Consider the following 19,834-nt stretch of genomic DNA (forward strand, 5'->3'; position numbering starts at 1 on the left):
AATGGAGGATCAAGAGGAATTGTGCTTAAGCCATTAGGAGTCAAATACACACAGTAGTGTTGGCAGCGAGGGTGCTAACCGAGGGTAAGCATAAACCATCACGGGGCCTCAGTGAAGGTCACCTTCATGAAGCAAGGCCATTTCAAAAGCCTTCAGAGGACTAAGTCTCCCATTGCCAGTGTTCTTATCTGATCTAGTGGTCAAGATTCCTGGTTTTCTCCCTGGAAGCCCACATATGGCTCCTGTTGTGGGAACCCATAACATTTGTATTGTTGCTTTTAAATTTTAATTGAGATATAATTTATATCAATAAAGTGCACAAATCTTAAATTTACTCATTTAATAATTTAATATGCATTCCAATCAAGATACAGAATAGTTCTTTCACCCCTCAGGAAGGTCCCTCCTATCCCTTAGGATTTAATCCCCATCCCACAGGCAACCACTGATCTGCTTTCTGTCACTGTAAATTACTTTTATTTATGTTTGACATTTTCCATAATAATAAGAATAAGAATAAGAATTTTAAAACATAAAATTGAAGTTTTTTAAATGGTTCAGCTGAAGATTAAAAGAATAAATAAGATAACATCTTGATAAATGTAATTAATACTCAGTAAATGAGGGTTAGGGAATGCTGTTTAAAAAATGCATAAAGTATAATGTACACATTCACGTGTATGCTGTATTTGGAGGCATCTGATGATTAATCCAAATATCCTGGGTCTTCATATTTATTATGAAACATCCAGGAAACAAAACAAAAACATGTACTTAATTTAGCATCAATTTACTATAGCATAGTGCTACAAAATACTAATGGCAAAGGATTAACTTTTGTGGATCAAAATGGTGCATTAGAAAACATACCCAGGGTGCCTGGCTGGTTCAGTTGGTAGAGCATATGACTCTTGACCTTGGGATCATGAGCTGGAGTCCCATAGTGGGCTTAGAGCTTACTTAAAAAAGAAAGAAAAAGAAAAAGATAAGCTTTACCAAAAAAAAAAAAAAAAAAAAAAAGAACACATTTTCCAAGTTGAGAGGTTTGGGTATACACTAACAAACCTCCACTAAAGGGTATTTTTCAGGCAAAGAAGAAAATGATCCCGGATGGAATGCAGAAAGGAATGAAGAGCAACCAAGATGGCAAACAAGTGGGTAAAATGAAATGAACATATGAAACAAAAATGTTTTGTGGGGATACATGACTGTATCTGTGTATGTGTGTATATGTTTGTGTGTGCGTGTGTGTATATATATATATACACACATATATATAATATATACATATATTACATATAAATATATAAACCCCATAATACATTATTACATTTTAAAATATATATGTACATACAGCTATATGAGCAAAGTTTCTATTAAAAATTAGCTTTAAAAGATAATTTCTTGGGGAAAACCATAAAATACTATCAAAGGTCAAAAAGGCGACTTAAAAAATAAAAAGACAAACCACATTCATGAATACAACAGCTTCAAGCCATTTTACACCTTTCAGACTGGCCACAGTTTGAAAGACTGCTAATAAGTCCTGGTGAATACGTGGGAAAATGTAAACTTCATCTCAAACTGCTCATGAGAATGTAAGTTAGTACAACCTAGAAGGGGAAAAATCCAATTATTTAACAAAGTTGAAAAACTTCTGCATCAATCTGAAGAACCCAGCTAGGGGACAGAAACAATACCAGTTATTTTTTAATGAAAAGAGCTTATTATAAAGACTTTTTAGCTAGTCGCAGAGTTACTAACCATGTAACTGAAAAGATAGGGAACATTAAAATTATCGTGGCGATAGCAACTACAGGAAGCAGCTGGGCTAAGGTAACAAGGGAAGAAACTGGAATTGAAAAGTTGGAGGAGTAATGTCATGTGGGTGGGACTCACACCTCTAGGGAGGTGGCACTGGCCAGCGGCTGCCAGCGTCTCTGAGGGGGTGGGAGGCGTACTGTACGTAGGGGGTTCCATGGGTGATGGAAATCTACAACCTGGATTAAACTACCACCACCGGGAGGAACTGCTGCTGGCCAAGGGAAGAAGTAACACTGGGCTGACACTCAGATGAACAGGGAGCTAACAGGAAGGGGAAAAAAAAGAGCAGGTCCCTTCTTCCTTCCTCACCCTCAAAGTTTGTATTTAGTATCTCTTATTGGGAAGACTCAACAGGAAGAACATGGCAAGACAGAAACATGTTTTGTAGAGTCACAGCCCAAGCACCACAAAGCACAGTGTAGAAGGGGGATGTTAGAGTGAGGGCACAAGAGCTGAATCACTTAAACACTGCCTACACTCTATGACCCATCAGTTCCGTTTTTAGATTTAGACACCAAACACAGATACAATACAAATGTCTTGCACCAAGAGAATGCAGAGAGAAATGAATGGACCAGACCTATATTTATCCGTGTGGACAGACCCTGGAAAGGTAACATTTCATGAAAGGAGCAAGCTGCAGAACTTTCAACACCGTGTGATACCATTCATGTAAAGTTTTTAAAAGCAATAGCGTATTATATATTGTACAGTTCACACTATACACACAAAAATTCTCAGGGTAGATGACAAATTCTCAATGTTGAAAGGAAAACCTTAACTTTAGAAGAAAGAATAGGAGAATATTACCACCCTGAATCTGATTCATATTCCAACATAAAACCTCAGCAGAAGACTTAAAATTAAACAACCAGGCACAGTCCGTGAGGACATATCTGTAACACACATAACTGAAAAAAGATTTTTATATTCTCATATAGTAAAAAACAAAGCCAATGGACACTTAAGCCAAGAAGTAAAAGAGAAGCTCATTAAAAACAATTAAAACAATTAAAAACAAACTCTTTGCTCATTAAAAACAATGAGCAAATGATAGAGCACTGTCAGTGCACAAAAGAAAAAACTGAAATGGCCAATCAGCAGACAAGAAGCTATGCCACCATACCATAGGGAAATGGGAAATCCAAATGAAATGAAAATGACAATGAACTATCCCCTAACAGGAACTGGGATGTATTTTCACACCAGTGTAGGAGCCAAACTGTTACAGGTGTACTTTGGGTGCAGGGTGACCAGATGACCCAAAGGGCTTGATCAAATGGTGATGGGAGTCTTCACAAAGAAGCTTTCTCCATTGTACAAGGCAAGGGCCGGCCTACGTGGGTTCTCTGATGTTCTGTGAGGTGTGCTTTCCGGCAAAAGGCTTTCCCACATTCCCGACACTCAAAGGGTCTCTCTCCTGTGTGAATTCGCTGATGTTCGATGAGGCGCACTTTCACGTAGAAGGCATTTCCGCATTCGCTACATTCGTAGGGTTTCTCTCCGGTGTGAGTTCTCTGGTGTTGACAAAGGGATTTCTTCATACTGAAGATTTTTCCGCATTCGCTACATTCATAGGGCTTCTCTCCTGAATGCATCCTCTGGTGTTCAATGAGGCGTGCTTTTACATAGAAGGCGTTACCACATTTCTTACACTCATAAGGTTTCTCTCCTGTGTGAATTCGCTGATGTATCCCAAGAGATGAGTGTACCCTGAAAGATTTCCCACAGTCATTGCACTGATAGGGTTTTTCACCTGTGTGAGTCCTCTGATGATTATTGAGAGTCATTTTCATTCTGAAGAATTTCCCGCATTCACCACATTTATAGGGTTTCTCGCCTGTGTGAATTCTTTGATGTTGGTTTAGGGATTTCTTTGCACGGAAGTTCTTCCCACAGTCCCCACATTCGTATGGTTTCTCCCCTGTGTGAGTTCTCTGGTGCTGGGTAAGGGATATCTTAACTCGAAATGTCTTTCCACATTCACTACACCCATAGGGCTTCTCTCCTGTGTGAGTTCTCTGGTGAATCATGAGGGTTGCCTTCTCAGAAAAGGTTTTCCCACATTCGGGACATTCATAAGGTCTCTCTCCTGTGTGCGTTCTCTGATGGAGAAGGAGTTGTGACTTCCTGCCGAAAGATTTCCTACATTCGTTACACTCAAAGGGCTTCTCCCCTGTGTGAGTTTTCTGATGAGCGATGAGGTATGACCTTGCACTGAAGGTCTTTGCACAATCTGCGCATTCATAAGGTCTCTCCCCGGTGTGTATTCTCAGATGTTCAATAAGGTTTGATTTCCGGCAGTAAGCTTTCCCACATTCGTGACATCCAAAGTTTTTTACCCCTGTGTGTGCCTTTTTAGGACCAACAAAGCCTGTTTTCTTGTAGAAGATTTTCCCGTAACCATTATATTCAACAGCTTGGTCCAAAGTTTGAATCTTCTGATGCCGGTGGTCATTATCATGCCCGAGGGCATTACCCCCAACAGAACTGTGGTCACACAGTGAGAGAGATCCTTTAAAAACAAATTAGATCACCTTTTCACTTAAAAACTCAACAACGGCTTCCCCTGTCACAGTATCAAGTGAAAGTGCTGCATAAAGTCTATTTAAAAAGTGCTTAACAGAGCCTAAAAATCTCCACATGATTGCCCCCAGCTAACTCTCTTGATTTTGCCTCTCACCACCCACTGTTAAGTTGCACTGGCCTCTTTGCTATTTTTAGGATATACCACTCAGACCAGACCTGACACGTACTATCCTCTCTACCCAAAATATTCAAAATCTCCATGGTTCTGTCTCTCTCCCATCACTGATGTTGGCGGACTCATGTTAACCTCACCAAAGAGTCTTCCCTGAGCACATTCTCGACAAGCACAGAACCATCACTAGCCAGCTTTCATATCTTGCACGGATTTTCTTTTTACCACCAAACATGATGTATTTGTCTCTGCTCCCTTTCCCTCATCAGACTGCCAGCTCCAGGAGATCAGAGCTGTTAGGTCATTCGCTGCTGGACCTCCACACCGTGAACGTGACCAGATTAGAGCGGATACTCATTTAAGATTTGGTGGAACACTAAATGAATGAATGAGTGAAGGCCCGACAACAGAAGGCGTCCCAGGCAACAGAGGGAAGGAAGGCAATTTCGAATACTAAAGAGAGGCACAACAGCTAAGAATGTCAGAGTTGAGGCGGGCAGGGATAGAGAAGAATGGCAGATAACGACAGAAATCAAAATAAAAGCGCACCGAGCACGTGAGCGTGAGCATAACTGGCGTGTGTGATTTAGGGATCTGAAGTGCGCGAACCTTACGTGGCCTCCAGTCGTTTCCAAAGCACGAGGGCCTCTAAAAAGAGAGTACCAGAGAACACCTCCCAGAGTGTTTTGACCTGCATTTCTGGGCTCTCATTTCCCGTTTCCATATGTCTGGCTACTGCACACTCACCTGGGTAACCAGGGCCTGGCGATTCCTCCTCTAATATCCACAGCTCTTCCCCTCGCTCCAATTTGAAGATCATCTCTGGTTTGGCCACGCAGAGGCCTGTTAATGGGAAATGGCACAGGACATGGGCCAAGTTGTCTGAGCTTAGGGCCTCTGATGGAGGAGGAAGGTGCATCTTCGTGAGCTGCACAAGGAAGGGGGCCCATTTAAGCCTTTCACTGGGGGGAAGCGATGACACACACACTTCCCGGTGCCCCCAACTGATCAGTCACCTGGGACCCCTGCATCTAGAACTCGAGCATGATCAACGTCTACAAAGGCTGCACACATCCCAGTAACCAAGACAGGACACACATGCGACCGGGAGTGACATGGGAGATAATCCTCACCCACAGATGCCAGGTTGCTGTAGTTCTCCAACATGACATCCTTATGCATGGTCCTCTGAGCGGGGTCCAGTCTGTGCCATTCCTGTCGGGTAAAATCCACAGCCACGTCCTCAAATGACACAGATCCCTGTAACAACAATCTGCAAGGATCAGAATGGGACACACAGAGAAGATGTGTGGGAACTAATTCCACGGAGCACTAATGAAATAAGAGTTAACTAGGAGTTGGGGCGCATGGGTGGCCCAGTGGGTTGAGCCTCTGCCTTCGGCTCAGGTTATGATCTTTGGGTCCTGGGGTCGGGTCCCGCATCGGGCTCCCTGCTCAGTGGGGAGCCTGCTTCTCCTTCTGCCTGTCCCCCTGCTCATGTTTTCTCTGACAGATTAATAAAATCTTTAAAAAAAAAAAAAGAAAAGGAATAAGATGGAGTGCCTGTTCTCAAAGACCTCATGCCCCAATAAAGAAACTTGTATATAAACACATTCTTGCCAGGTGCCTGGGTGGCTCAGTAGGTTAAACGTCTGCCTTCAGCTCAGGTCATGATCCCAGGGTCCTGGGATCAAGCCCTGCATCGGGGTGCCTGCTCAGCAGGAAGCTTGCTTCTCCCTCTCCCCTTCTCTCTGCTTGTGTTCCCTCTCTCACCATCTCTCCCTCTTGTCAAATAAATAAAATCTTTATTTTTTAGCACACGGGAGCTGTGCTAGACACGTGTGCAGGGTGCAGCGGGCTTTCACAAGGGATGGAATGGGAGTCTACTTTGTGTATCAGATTCAGCTCGATTCAGCTTCATTTGGGGAGACAGAGCTTTGAATCCCTAAACAAGAATACAATTTCCCCCCACAAACATGGGGCAATCACGTAAGAAAAGGCAGGAAAACATGAAACACACATGGTGAGTTAGGGAACCTCACTCACATAGAACAGTGTGACGGAAAACAGCACTTCAGGCTACAATGAAATAAAGGCTGTGGAGACACTCAGGGGCCAGAGAGTGGAGGGAATTTGGGGCTCTTCTTCCCTACACATTATCAGTCTCTAAGATATTTGACTGCATACACCATCAGAATATTTTCTGACCTTGGCACAATATATTCATACTTATAAATTATATAGAAGTACTGTCAAGTGGGGGAAAAGCACAGAATATTAACTCCCAGAAAAATGGCGTGAGCAGATGGGTTGGGGCTGGTGGCACATATTGAGATTAGCAAAACAAGAGAGATACTAGGCTGGCAGAAGGGGAAATTAAAATAGATCTTGGACCTCAGCTGGAGTGTTTATGACACATACTGATAGACATCCAGCTGGCAGGTGGGTATATGATTCTGAAGCTCCGAAGAGCAGGCCAGGATAGGCCAAGGCTTGGGAGGCAATCACATTTCAGTACCAGCTGAAACCACCAGAATAATCTGGATAGCTAAGAAAAAAACAAAGAGCGTGAGAAAACAAGTACTGAGTCAGCCGGGACACCAAAATGGCAGGGAGCTTGAAGGAGGGTACTGTGGGACAGAGAGAATGGGAGAAGTCCTATTTGGGTTTTTTTTTTTTTTTAAATGCAATCCTGCCCCAAAGTCAGCCCCAGAGTCAAAGCCACAAGCTTTGTAGAAGCAGACACCTCGCACTCTGAGGAAGAGAAATCTTTTTCTTTAGCAACGAGAATAGTGCTCTGAAGAGTGTGGAAAGGAGAGCGCCTGGGTGGTTCAGTCGGTTAAGCGTCTGCCTTCGGTTCTGGTCCTGATCGCAGGGTCCTGGGATCAAGCTCCACATCGGGCTCTGTGCCCAGTGGGAAGCCTGCTTCTTCCTCTCCCACTCCCCCTGCTTCTGCTCCCTCTCTTGCTGTGTCTCTCTCTGTCAAATAAATAAAATAAAATAAAATAAAATAAAAAGCGACTGCCTTCGGCCCAGGTCATGATCCGGGCGTCCCGGGATCGAGTCCCGCATTGGGCTTCCAGCTCCATGGGGAGTCTGCTTCTCCCTCTGACCTTCTTCCCTCTCATGCTCTCTCTCACTCTCTCTCTCCCTCAAATAAATAAATAAAATCTTTTTTTTTTTAAGAGTATGGAAAGGATCCACATTGCCTTTTCTCTAACCACCTCCCCACTTGGCCCTGAGGGTAAACACAGTTATAGAAAGTGAGAGCCAAAGTGGAGAGATTAAAGCCCTAAGTCTCCAGCCAAAAGACCATGGAGGGGACCGTGGGGGAGCGGGATCGTGGAAGGGAGGAATTGCTCTAATAAAATAGCCTAGAATACATGAAACAAAACGAAAAGAACTGGAAGGAAAAAATGGGCAACTCCACATTTACAGCTGTTGACCTTCGACACTTCTTTTACTAATAAAAGTAACTAGAAGACAGAAAATCAGCAGGGATATAGAAAAACTGAACACCAACCAACTGCCTTTGTAGAGCATTCCACTCAAAAATATAGAAATTAATTATGTTTCTTCAAATACACATGGAATATTCACCAAGCTAGAACACACCCAGCATCATAAAACAAACCTCAACACTCTCCAAGACCCGCTGGGTCCCAAGGAAAGTTGACCTGGAACAACCAACTCCGAGATATATTTTAATAAAACAATTAGAATTTAGAGACAAGGAAACTATTCCCTCAGGGCCTCCAGGCAAAAAGATGAAATAACTCCCAAGACAAGAGAATTAAACTGGCATCAATTTCGCAAGACACAAAGCAGTAGTAATGTAGCACTTTCAAGAAAGTGAAGGGGGCAAAGTACCAACAAAGGCACTCCGATGCTTTAGACTTGATGCTCTTCAAGTATCGAGGCTATCAGAAGCACAGCTGAGTGGGCCAAAACACTGGTGCCCTCCCCAAGGAATTTCATAGAGCTGCACCATCCAATTTGGTAGCCACTAGACACATGTGGTTATCGAAATTTAAGTTTTGATGAATTAAAATGGAGTAACATACGAAATTCAGTCTCTCAGTCGCATCAGGCATATTTCCAGTGTTCAGTAACCACATGTGGCTAGTTACAGTCCTGGACAGTAGAGACCCAGAACATGCTCATCGCTGCCGGAAATGCTATTGGCCAGCCCTGTACCATCCAACCAAAACCAATGAATGGGAAAATTCTGGCAAAAGCCTAACAGTGAGCATTCCATATACTAATTGTAAAGCTAAGACTAAAACAAGGTCGAAAGACAATGTATAAAATTGAAGTTGTCCTGACAAAGTAGAAGAACAAAGAAAAATGGAAGAATAGAAAGAAAAAGAGAAAAGATGAGTAAGATCATTGACTTCTATATAGGCAAAGCTGAGATACAAATTAGATGTTATCAAAGATTAATAAGGAAAAAAAGGTAGGGCCATCTGGTTGGCTCGGTTAGTGGAGCGTGTGACTCTTGATCTAGGGGTTGTAAGTATGAGGCCCATAGTGGGTGTAGAAATTACTTAAAAATAAAATCTTAAAAGGTAAACAGGTACAGCCGTTATGGAAAACAGTATGGAGGTTGTTCAAAAAATTAAAAATAGAACTAGATGATCCGGCAGTCCCCCTTCTGGGTATGTTTCTGAAGGAAGTGAAATCACTATCCCAAAGAGATATCCGTGTTCCCATGATCACTGCAGCATTATTCACAATAACCAAGATATGGTCCATCAGTGGATGAAGGGATAAACACGTGGTTTATATATACAACCAGATTGATTGAGTCATGACAAAGAAGGAAATCCCACCATTTGCAACAAATTAGATGAAACTGGAGGACATGATGCTAAGTAAAATGAATCAGACAGGGGCGCCTGGGTGGCTCAGTTGTTAAGTGCCCACCTTTGGCGCAGGTCAAGATCTCAAGGTCCTGGGATCGAGCCCCGCATTGGGTTCCTGCTCATCGGGAAGTCTGCTTCTGCCTCTTCCTCTGCCTGTTGCTCCCCCTGCTTATGCTCACTCTCTCACCCTCTCTTGCTCTCTCTCTGACAAATAAATAAATAAAATCTTTTTTTTTTAAAGGAAATGAATCAGAGAACGTCAAATACTGTATGACCTCACTTGTATGTGAAATCTTTCTTTAAAAGGTCGGACTCATAGAAGCAGAGAGGAATGTTACCAGGGGGATGGGGGGAAAGAGGACATGTTGGTCAAACAATACAAAGTCAGTTGTGTAGATGAATAAAGTCTAGAGATCTATGGGCACCCAGCTGGCTCAGTCAGTGGAGCGTGTGACGTTTTTTTTTTTTTTAAAGATTTTATTTATTTATTCGACAGAGATCACAAGTAGGCAGAGAGGCAGGTGGGGTGGGGGGAAGCAGGCTCCCTGCGATCCCAGGACCCTGGGATCATGACCTGAGCTTTAACCTACTAAGCCACCCAGGCGCCCTGGAGGGTGCGACTCTTGATCTCAGGTTGTGAGATCGACACCCACGCTGGGTGTAGAGATTACTTAAAAATAAAATCTTTAGAGATCTAACATATAGGCATGAAGAACATACTTAATAATACTATATTGAACAACGGAAATATGCCAAGAAAGTAAATTATGGGTGTACTCATCGCACACAAAAAAATGGTAACTATGGGGGCGCCTGGCTGGCTCAGTTAGAGGAGTGTGTAACTCTGGATCTCGGAGTTGGGAGTTCAAGCCCCATGGAGGGGTGTAGAGATTACGTAAATAAATGCAACTTTTTTTAAAAAAATGGTAAATATGTGAGGAGATAATATATTTATTAGCTAACCTGTAGTAATCATTTCAATATGTATATCAAATTATCATGTTATATACCTTAAACATATACAACTTTTGTGAATAAATAAGCAAATGGAAAGAAAGGAGGGTTGACTGAGGGTACTATAAGAAGTATTAACACGAAGGGGTGCCTGAGTGGTTCAATCGGTTCAGTTTTGGCTCTTGATTTTGGCTCCGGTCATGATCTCAGGGTCGTGAGATCCAGCCCTGCGATGGGCTCCACAGTGAGCATGGAGCCTGCTTAAGATTCTTTCTCTCCCGTGGGGTGCCTGGGTAAGCATCCTACTCTTGGTTTTGGATCAGGTTGTGATCTCAGGGTCATGAGACTGAGACCCACCTTGGGCTCAGAGTCTTCTTGAGACTTTTTCCCCCTCCCTCTCCCCCTCTGCTCCTACCCCCACCCACACACTCTCTCTCTCTCAAATAAATAAATGTTTTTTTTAAAGATTTTCTCTCTCCCTCTCCCTCGCCCCCCACTGCCCCGCTCACACCCTCTCCCTCTCTCTCTGAAAGAAAAAAAAGGGAAGTATTAACACAAAGGGAATTACCAGCATAAAAATACAACCTTCTTTTTTTTTTTTTTAAAGATTTTATTTATTTATTTGACAGACAGAGATCACAAGTAGGCAGAGAGGCAGGCAGAGAGAGAGAGAGGAGGAAGCAGGCTCTCTGCAGAGCAGACAGCCCGATGCGGGGCTCGATCCCAGGACCCTGGGATCATGACCTGAGCCGAAAGCAGAGGCTTTAACCCACTGAGCCACCCAGGCGCCCCAAAATACAACCTTCTTAATTACCAAAAAAATTTAGAGGAAACACTCAATAAAGAAGCACAGTGGATATAACATACACACAGTTATTACATCAGAAGAGAAAATGAAAGTATTGAGACCAAACATATTTGTATTCTTTCTATCATCAAACTATAACAGAAATAACTATTAATGGGCTTACCTCACCTGTTAACGAAAAAAAGATTTTCACAGTGCCTCACAAAGCAGAGCCCACCAACGCCGTGCATAAGAGACATGTTTAAAACATAGTCATTCCAAAAGGCTAAAATTAAAGAGAGGGGCAAAGATTTACCAAACAAAAACAATATAAAAGCAGGGATAGAAATCCTGATGCCAAAGTAGAATTCCAAAAGCAATTATATGAGCCAAAGGAAGATACTCTGTAATGTTAAACGCCCCCTCCAAAATGAAGATTTGACAACAAAGATATGTGAAAATACCTATGCACAAAGTTACACAGCAAAAGCCTCTATAAACCAAAACTGTAGGAATGCAAGAAACAGAAGCATTCTTTAACGGGAGACTTTTAATATACCACTCACAAAATGAGACAGGTTAAGTGGACAAAAGAATAAGCAATGATACAAAGGACCCAAGCAACATAATTAAGAAGGTGAAACTTTGGGACCTATACATATTGAACATTACAGATCATACAAAATATAGTCTTTCTCAAGCACACACAGGATATTCACAAAAACTGACCATATAGTAGGGCACAAAGAAGATAAACTCAGTAGGCTCCTTAAAATAGAAATATGACAAACACCAATCACAATCAGTAAAGAAATTTAACAGTTAGAAATTGACAAGCTGATTCTAAAATTCATATTTAAAAAATTAAGGGACCTAGATAGCCAAAGCAATTTTGAAAAAGGAGAAAGAAGTTGAAGGGCTTATATTATCTCATTTTAAGACTTATAAAGCTACAGTTCTCAAGACAGTATGGTATTTTTTCAAGATACACATGACACAAAATAAAGTTTAGAAAGAGAGCTGCACATAAATGGTCAGTTGATTTCTAACGAAGGTGTCAAGGATATTCAGTAGAGAAAGAATACTTTTAACAAATGGCCCCAGAAAAACTTCAGAGCTTGGATAGTCATGCCCAAAAAACTTCAGAGCTCATGAGTGCCTCAGTGGGTCAGTGGTTAAGCATCTGTCTTTGGCTCAGGTCATGATCCCAGGGTCCTGGGATCGAGCCCCACATCAGGCTTCCTGCTCAGCGGGGAGCCTGCTTCTCCCTCTGCCTCTGCCTCTCTTTCTCTCCATCTCTCATGAGTAAATAAATAAAATCTTAAAAAGAAAAAGAAATACGTACTTTAGTGTTAATGCAAAGGTAAATGAAGAACACTCTTTAAATATATGAAGTAGGGGCGCCTGGGTGGCTCAGTGGATTGAGCCACTGCCTTCGGCTCAGGTCATGATCTCAGTGTCCTGGGATCGAGTCCCGCATCGGGCTCTCTGCTCAGCGGGGAGCCTGCTTCCTCCTCTGCCTCTGCCTGCCTCTCTGCCTACTTGTGATCTCTCTCTCTGTCAAATAAAATAAATAAAATCTTTTAAATAAATAAATAAATATATGAAGTATGTTTATTTTTCCCATAAGAATCATAAATGTTAATGAATTACCTATAATGGAAATGATTAATGACTCATGAGCCAGCTGGTTTGGTCAGACATTATACACAGACTTCGGTATACTCCAGGTGTTATTGAACTTGTGAAATTCTCTCGTCTAACCTAAATTTACATTCCACGGTCATAATGTGTAAATGTAGTCTTACTAGAGTAACTGAACACATAAAAAAACAAACAAACAAACAAAAAACCCAGAAACCTACTGTTGCCTACCGCTGGTACTAAGCAAAAAACACAGCGCCTGATCAGGTTATCTGGATTTTGAAGGATATTTGTTTCATATCTGTGCATATTGTTAGCTCCTATCTATAAAATTACCCAAATAAGGTCATATTTGAATAAGATCCTGAAAAAAAGTAAGCCATCTCAACTGCAAAAAACAGTAGCTCGTTGTATGTGTGTGGGTGTGGGTGTGGGTGTGTGTGGTGAAAAAAACATATTTAGAATTAGCCAGCTGGACCCAGTTTTGATGCTCCCATTTTTGCTGGCAACATCCAAAGCACCATAGTCAGGAGCCCGTCGAACATATGACTTCTTCTCTCCATTGGGCCTGATCAGGATGTTGATGATCTTGGCTCCGTCAATGTCATAGAGCTTCCTCTCAGCCTGTGTGATCTGCTGCTTGTTGGCCTTGACGTCCACAATGAACACAGGTGTGTTGTGGTCTTTCTGTCCTCTTCACGGCTGGCTTGGTAGTCAGGGGGAATATGATGACGGCACAGTGGTCAAGCTTGTTTCTCCTGGGGGCGCTCTTTTGAGGCTACTTAGGCTGCCTTCAGAGACGCAGAGTCTTGAGCCGTCAGAAGTTACGTGGCAGGCAGATCTTTTTTGTGTGTGACTGGATGCCTTTCAGCACTACTTTCTTGGCCTTCAAGGCCACCGCTTTGGCTGCAGCTTTGGGAAGGGCAGGGGTTTCCTTACTAGCCTTTGGTGCCATCTTAGTAAAAGGGAACCATGGCTCTCTTGATGCCTTTGGCCATCAGGATCCACACTCATATGATTCTGAAACCATCCACAACTTGGGCTAATGAAGGCAGGAGCCCAGGAGGCTCATGAGCAAAATTACTGTGGTGATGGGGATGGAGGTTATGTACGGACCCAGCAACATGGGCTTCCACTCACCAAGGATGATCTGGCTCCAACCACAGTCACGTGCCCAAGGTGCTAGTCGCAGAGACCAACACTGAGTCTCTGATATGGCACCATTCTCTGGGGTTATCACCCACCGACCTGGTGGCGGCATGACGACACCAGACCGCTCCCGTCATGGAAAGGGGAGCACGTTCTTGTTACAGGAATAGACAGTCACTCTGAATATGGAGTTGCTTTTCCTGCACACCACGCTTCTGCCAGAACTACCCTCTGTAGACTTACGTGCTGGCCTACCCACTATTGTGGTATGCAACACCGCGTTGTTTCTGACGACGGAATTTACTTCACGGCAGACGATGTTCAGCAATGGGTCTGTGCTCGTGGAATCCACTTGTCTTACAGGGTTCCCCACTGTCCTAAAGCAGCCGGCTTGACAGAATGGCAGAACGGCCTTCTGAAGACGCAGCGGCAATGCCAACTAGGGGGTAATGCCTTGCAGAGCTGGGGCGATGTCCTCCGGGGGGCTGCACGGGCTCTGAATCAGCATCTAATACATGGCACTGGCTCTCCCATAGACAGGAGTCACGGCTCCAGAACTCAAGGGGTGGAAATGGGAAGTGGCACCAGCCACTATTACCCATAAGGACCAACTAGCAAAAATGTCCCTTCTCGTCCACCATGTGACCTTATGTTCTGCTAGTACAGAGATCTCTGTTACAAAGGGATGAATGCTTCCACCAGGGGACATAGTAGTGATTCCATTTCCCTGGAACCTGGGACTGCCACCCAGCCACTTTGGGCGCCTCATGCGTCTGAATCAGGCTGATTGAGTCTGACTACCAAACAGAAATTAGGGTGAAGTAAGGAGGTATATGCCTGAAACACAGAAGGCCCCTTGGGCACCTGCGTGGTGGCTCAGTTGGTTAAGTGTCTGACTCCTGATTTCAGCTCAGGTCTTGATCTCAGAGTTGTGAGTTCAAGCCCCGTGTTGGGCTCATGCTAGGCTCCGAGCAAAAAAAAAGGCCCCTTAAAGCATTCTATCGTGCTCTGTGATTAAAGTTAATGGAAACCTATACAACCCAATTCAGGCAAGACTATTAATAGCCAGACCCTGGAGGAATGAAGGTTTGGGTCACCGCACTAAGCAAAGAACCATGACCCACAGAGATGCTCGCAGAGGGCAGAGGGAATATGGAATGGGTAGTAGATGTATTTATAAATACCAGTTATGACTACATAATGAGTTCCAGAAATGAGGACTAAAATTTTTATGAGTATTTCTTCCTTGTTTTGTTATGAACATCTGTAGAAGACAATTATTTTTGCTTTGTGCCCTCCCTTAGCCTCTTATCATCCAACATAAAGTCTATGCATAATGATTAGCTTTACATCACAGTATTTAACTTATGGTATATCAAGGAGAAGAGTAAACACCACTCAATGACTTTGCATCCTCTTCTGAGGAAATAATTGGCCTGTTTTCAGCTGTACACGTGTACACGTTGGACAGAAGGACGACCCTATTATTTTCTTTATTTGGGGACTGAGCGTGATGTCAGGTGATGCATGTGGAAGCCAAGCTGACAAGGGGTGGACTGTGATGGTCAGTTTCACGAGTCAAGTTGGCTAACCATTGCCCCCAGCTACTCAGTCAAACACTGATCCAGGTGTTGCTGTGAAGTTACTTTGTGGTTGCGTTTGAACATCTCCCATTAGTTGACTTTAGGAAAAAAGATTATCCTCGATAATCTTGAGTGGGTTTTATCCAATCAGCGGAAAGGCCTTAAGAGCAAAACTGAAGTTTCCCCGAGGAAGAAGGTCTACCTGTGGATGGCAATGTCAGCGCCTCCAGCCAGTTTCCTGCTCTGTGGATTTGGGATTTGCCTAGCCAACTCACACAATCACATAATTCAATTCTTTGCAATAAATCTCTTAAAGTACCTACAAATATATATCCACTACTGGCTCTATTTCTCCAATAGAACTCTGACTGATACAGAGTACCCCGTTGGGCCTTTAATCCCTATAAGACATGGAGGAGGAGAAGGCAGACACAAAGGAGAGGGTCACGTAAAGACAGAAGCAGAGATTATAGTGATACAGCCACAAACCAGTGAATGCCTGTACCCATGAGAAGGTGGAAGAGGTAAGGAAGGGCTCTCCCTTTAGGTAATAAAGCTAGAAGAATTTTGAGGCAAGTGACAGGAAAAACCCAGACTGCCCTGTAGAGAATGTTGGAAGAAATATGGACATTACAGGGCACCTGGGTGGCTCAGTCACTTAAGCGTCTACTTTTGGCTCAGGTCATGATTCCAGGGTCCTGGAATTGAGCCTCACATGGGGCTCCCTGCTCAGCGGTGAGGGGCCTGCTTCTCTCTCTCTCCCTCTGCCTGTCTCTCTCCCCGTGCCTGTCTCTCCCCGTGCCTGTGCTCTTCTGCTCTCTGTCAAATAAATAAATAAAATCTCTTAAAAAAAAAACAACCAACAAGAAATATGGACGTTAAAGGCACTGCTGGAGAGGGCTCAGAAGAAGGTAGAAAGGATGGTAGAAGAAGTTTCTATCATTTTAGACAATACATATATCATTAACACAATGTTAACAGCCATATGAACATTAAAGGTGCTTCTGGTGAAGCTTCAGGTGAAAATGAGGAATATCTTATTGGAAACTGAAAGAAAGACTTTCCTCGTCATATAGTGGCAGAAAATTTGGTAGAATTGAGGTGTACCTTGGTTAAGCATCTTCGGCTCAGGTCATGATCCCAGGGTCCTGGGATCGAGCCCCACGTCAGGTTCCCTCTCCCCCTAACCCTCTCCCCAGCTGTTCTCTCTCTTTCATAAATAAATAAAATACTTAAAAATTAAATTAAACTAAATTCAATTTTAAAAACTTGGTAGAATTGTGTTCTATAGTTCCATGGGAATGAAACCTTATAAGGAACGAACTTGGATATTTAGCTGAGAGATATTCAAGCGAAGTACTGAAGGTATAGCCTGGTTTTGTAAAAGGTAAAGGTAAAACAAAAGGAGTATCTTGAGTAAGGAACAATTACGCAGAAAAAACCCAACACTTGATGATTTGGTATATTCTCAGCCTACACATATTGTCATGAATGCTAAAATTAGAAAACTCATTGTTGAGAACTAGTGCTGTGGAAAGCCAAGGGTGTGGCTAATCTTTCCCTGAAAAAATTAGGTATGTGGCTCATCGATCCAATGAACCATCTCCACAAAATCCAAGAATGGCGATGGGATTATCCAGTACAGATCTTTGGGGTCCCTCTTGTCTAAAGGGAACATCCACAAGAGAGTCACAAGGCTTTTGAGAATGCTATAGGCATAGAAACTTTGCCATCTTGAACTGAAAGGGACAGATGGGGGACAAAATGAGAACATGCTGAGAGCTTCTAGGTTGGTGAACATGTGGAAGTGGGGAGACTGATATGTCTCGAGAGGGTGGGGTTAGCTCTGAGCCCTTTCCCCGCACCTCGCCTTGTGCATCTCTTCATCTGGCTGTTGGTCTGTTTACTTTATCAGACCCTTTAACAAACAAGAAACATTTTTAAAACGACACAAGGCTTCCAGACTTCCAAAATTTTATAGGTAGGAAACCAGCTGACGGAACTACCCAGCTGTAAGTGTGTGCTACTCCGCCAGAAAAAAAAAAAAAAAAAAAAAAAAAAAGGAAGAATGACTTCAAAGGTAGAGCCGCAGGTGCATCCAGGGGAAGCATGGGCCCAGAGGTAGAGGCCAATGGACACGCTGCAGGCATTGCAGAGGCTAGAAGCATTGCCATAGGTCCAGAAGCTCAAGAGAAAGAAACACTATTGCAATATCTCAATTCTGTCTTTCTGATGCTTCTTCCTTTATAAGTCAGTTTCCTCTGGACTCTAATGGGGAAAGAGCACAATGGCAATTTGCTGAACAGGCAGGAAGACCAACTACATCTACAGTATGCTCTTCCAATGGGGACACTTGGGACCCCGCTGGGCATGGTACTCTATCCATGACTTGTCATCCAGGTATTGACCGGCAATTGGCATTGTACCCATTGCCTGTGTAGATGTGTCTGACAATATCAGCAAAACAAGTCGGCATCGCACAGCAACTCACAAGGAAACTTAGAAAGAACCAGCCTGGATGGTGTCAGAAAAGGCATGGGAAAGACTTAAAAGGGGGACGGTAATATATTAAGGACCGAAGATGATGGTGAAGATGGAAACACTTGGAATGCAAATTCTACTCAACAGATGTAGTGAGACTGGTACAATATGTACAACCAATCACTGTTTCTCTTTTAATTTAAGTCAACTAAAATTCTACTGGGGGAATGAAGGAGGGCATTGGTTGTGATAAGCACTGGATATTAGACTTAAGTGTTCAATTACTACATTGTACACCTGACACAAATATTTTGTGTATGTTAACTGACTGGACTTTAAAGAAAAACTTAAAAAGTTCTACTGGGGAGAACCTGGGTGGCTCAGTCCTTAAGCATCTGCCTTCAGCTTAGGTCATGATCCCAGGGTCCTGGGATCGAGCCCCACACTGGGCTCCCTGCTCAGTGGAGAGCCTGCTTCTCCCTCTCCCACTCCCACTTCCTATGTTCCGTCTCTTGCTGTGTCTCTCTCTGTCAAATAAATAGATAAAATCTTAAAAAAAAATTCTAGGGGTTTGGGGGGATGGATGAGCCTGGTGGTGGGTATTAAGGAGGGCATGATTGCATGGAGGACTGGGTATTGTATGTAAACAATGAATCTTGGAACACTGCATTAAAAACTAATGATGAATTTTATGGTGACTCACATAACACAACAGAAGAAAATACTTAAAAATATGCACATACAAAAAATTCTATGAGGGCAGTAGGACTGCTTTATGTTTTCCAATTAATCTATATTTTAAAGTGTTTCTTTAATCCTGTTTAGTGCATGTGAGTTAAAACACATAGACCAATAGAATAGGATAGAGAGTCCAGAAATAAACCCACACATATATGTCAATTACTATACAACAAAGGAGGAAGAATTTACAATGAGAAAAAAAGGCAGTCTTTTCAATGAATGGTGTTGGGAAAACTGGACCGCTATATGCAAAAGAATGAAAGTGGACCATTTTTTACACCATACAAAAAAATAAACTCAAAACTCCTGAAATGAACCATAGGCAATAATTTCTTGGACATCGCCCTTCGCAACATATTTATTGATATGTCTCCTCAGGAAGGGAAACAAAACAAAACCACTGGGACTACACCAAAATAAAAAGCTTCTACACACACACACACACACACACACACACACACACAGAGGCTTCTGCACAGCAAAAGAAACCAACAACAAAATGAAAAGGCAACCTATTGAATAGGAGAAGATATCCACAAATGATGTATCTGATAAGGGGTTAATACACAAAATACATAAGAACTTATACAACTCAACCCTAAAAAAATCTGATTAAATAACGGGCAGAGAGGGCGCCTGGGTGGCTCAGTGGGTTAAGCCTCTGCCTTCGGCTCAGGTCATGATCTCAGGGTCCTGGGATCAAGCCCTGCATCGGGCTCTCTGCTTGGCAGGGAGCCTGCTTCCTCCTCTCTCTGCCTGCCTCTCTGCCTACTTGTGATCTCTCTCTGTGTTAAATAAATAAATAAAATCTTTAAAAAAAAAAAAAAAAACGGGCAGAGATGGGGCACCTGGGTGGCTCAATTGTTAAGGGTCTGCATTTGGCTCAGGTCATGTTCCCAGGTCCTGGGATTGAATCCCACATGGAGCTCCCTGCTCTAAGAGAAGACTGCTTTTCCCTCTCCCCACCTCCCTACTTGTGCGCGCTCTCTCTCTCTCTCTTTCTCTCGCTATCTCTCTTTCAAATAAATAAAAATCTTTAAATAATAAATATAAAAAAAATTTAAAATGGGCAGAGAACCAAAACAGACATTTTTCCAAAGAAGAC

The 19,834-nt window shown here is 42.9% G+C and overlaps 1 protein-coding gene across 4 annotated transcripts in view; it reads right to left on the minus strand.

Annotated features, from left to right (window-relative positions):
* Positions 1-330: 330 nt before the first annotated feature.
* Positions 331-19,834, minus strand: part of LOC309856719 (zinc finger protein 157-like) — a 31,540-nt gene continuing 12,036 nt past the window's right edge. The window contains exons 2-4 of one of the 4 annotated variants that reach the window (XM_082718147.1): positions 5,659-5,785; positions 5,273-5,368; positions 331-959 (exon numbers count right to left, since the gene is read on the minus strand). In XM_082718147.1, the coding sequence (XP_082574273.1) occupies positions 889-959; positions 5,273-5,368; positions 5,659-5,785 (294 nt within the window). In that variant the 3' untranslated portion in view covers positions 331-888. Of the gene's footprint in view, positions 1,614-5,272; positions 5,454-5,658; positions 5,786-19,834 lie in introns of all 4 variants that reach the window. The other 3 variants (XM_082718146.1, XM_082718145.1, XM_082718144.1) reach the window with 3 other exon arrangements.

The sequence above is a fragment of the Mustela nivalis genome, assembly GCF_964662115.1.
Source record: "Mustela nivalis genome assembly, chromosome: X".
NCBI classification, from domain to species: domain Eukaryota; kingdom Metazoa; phylum Chordata; class Mammalia; order Carnivora; family Mustelidae; genus Mustela; species Mustela nivalis.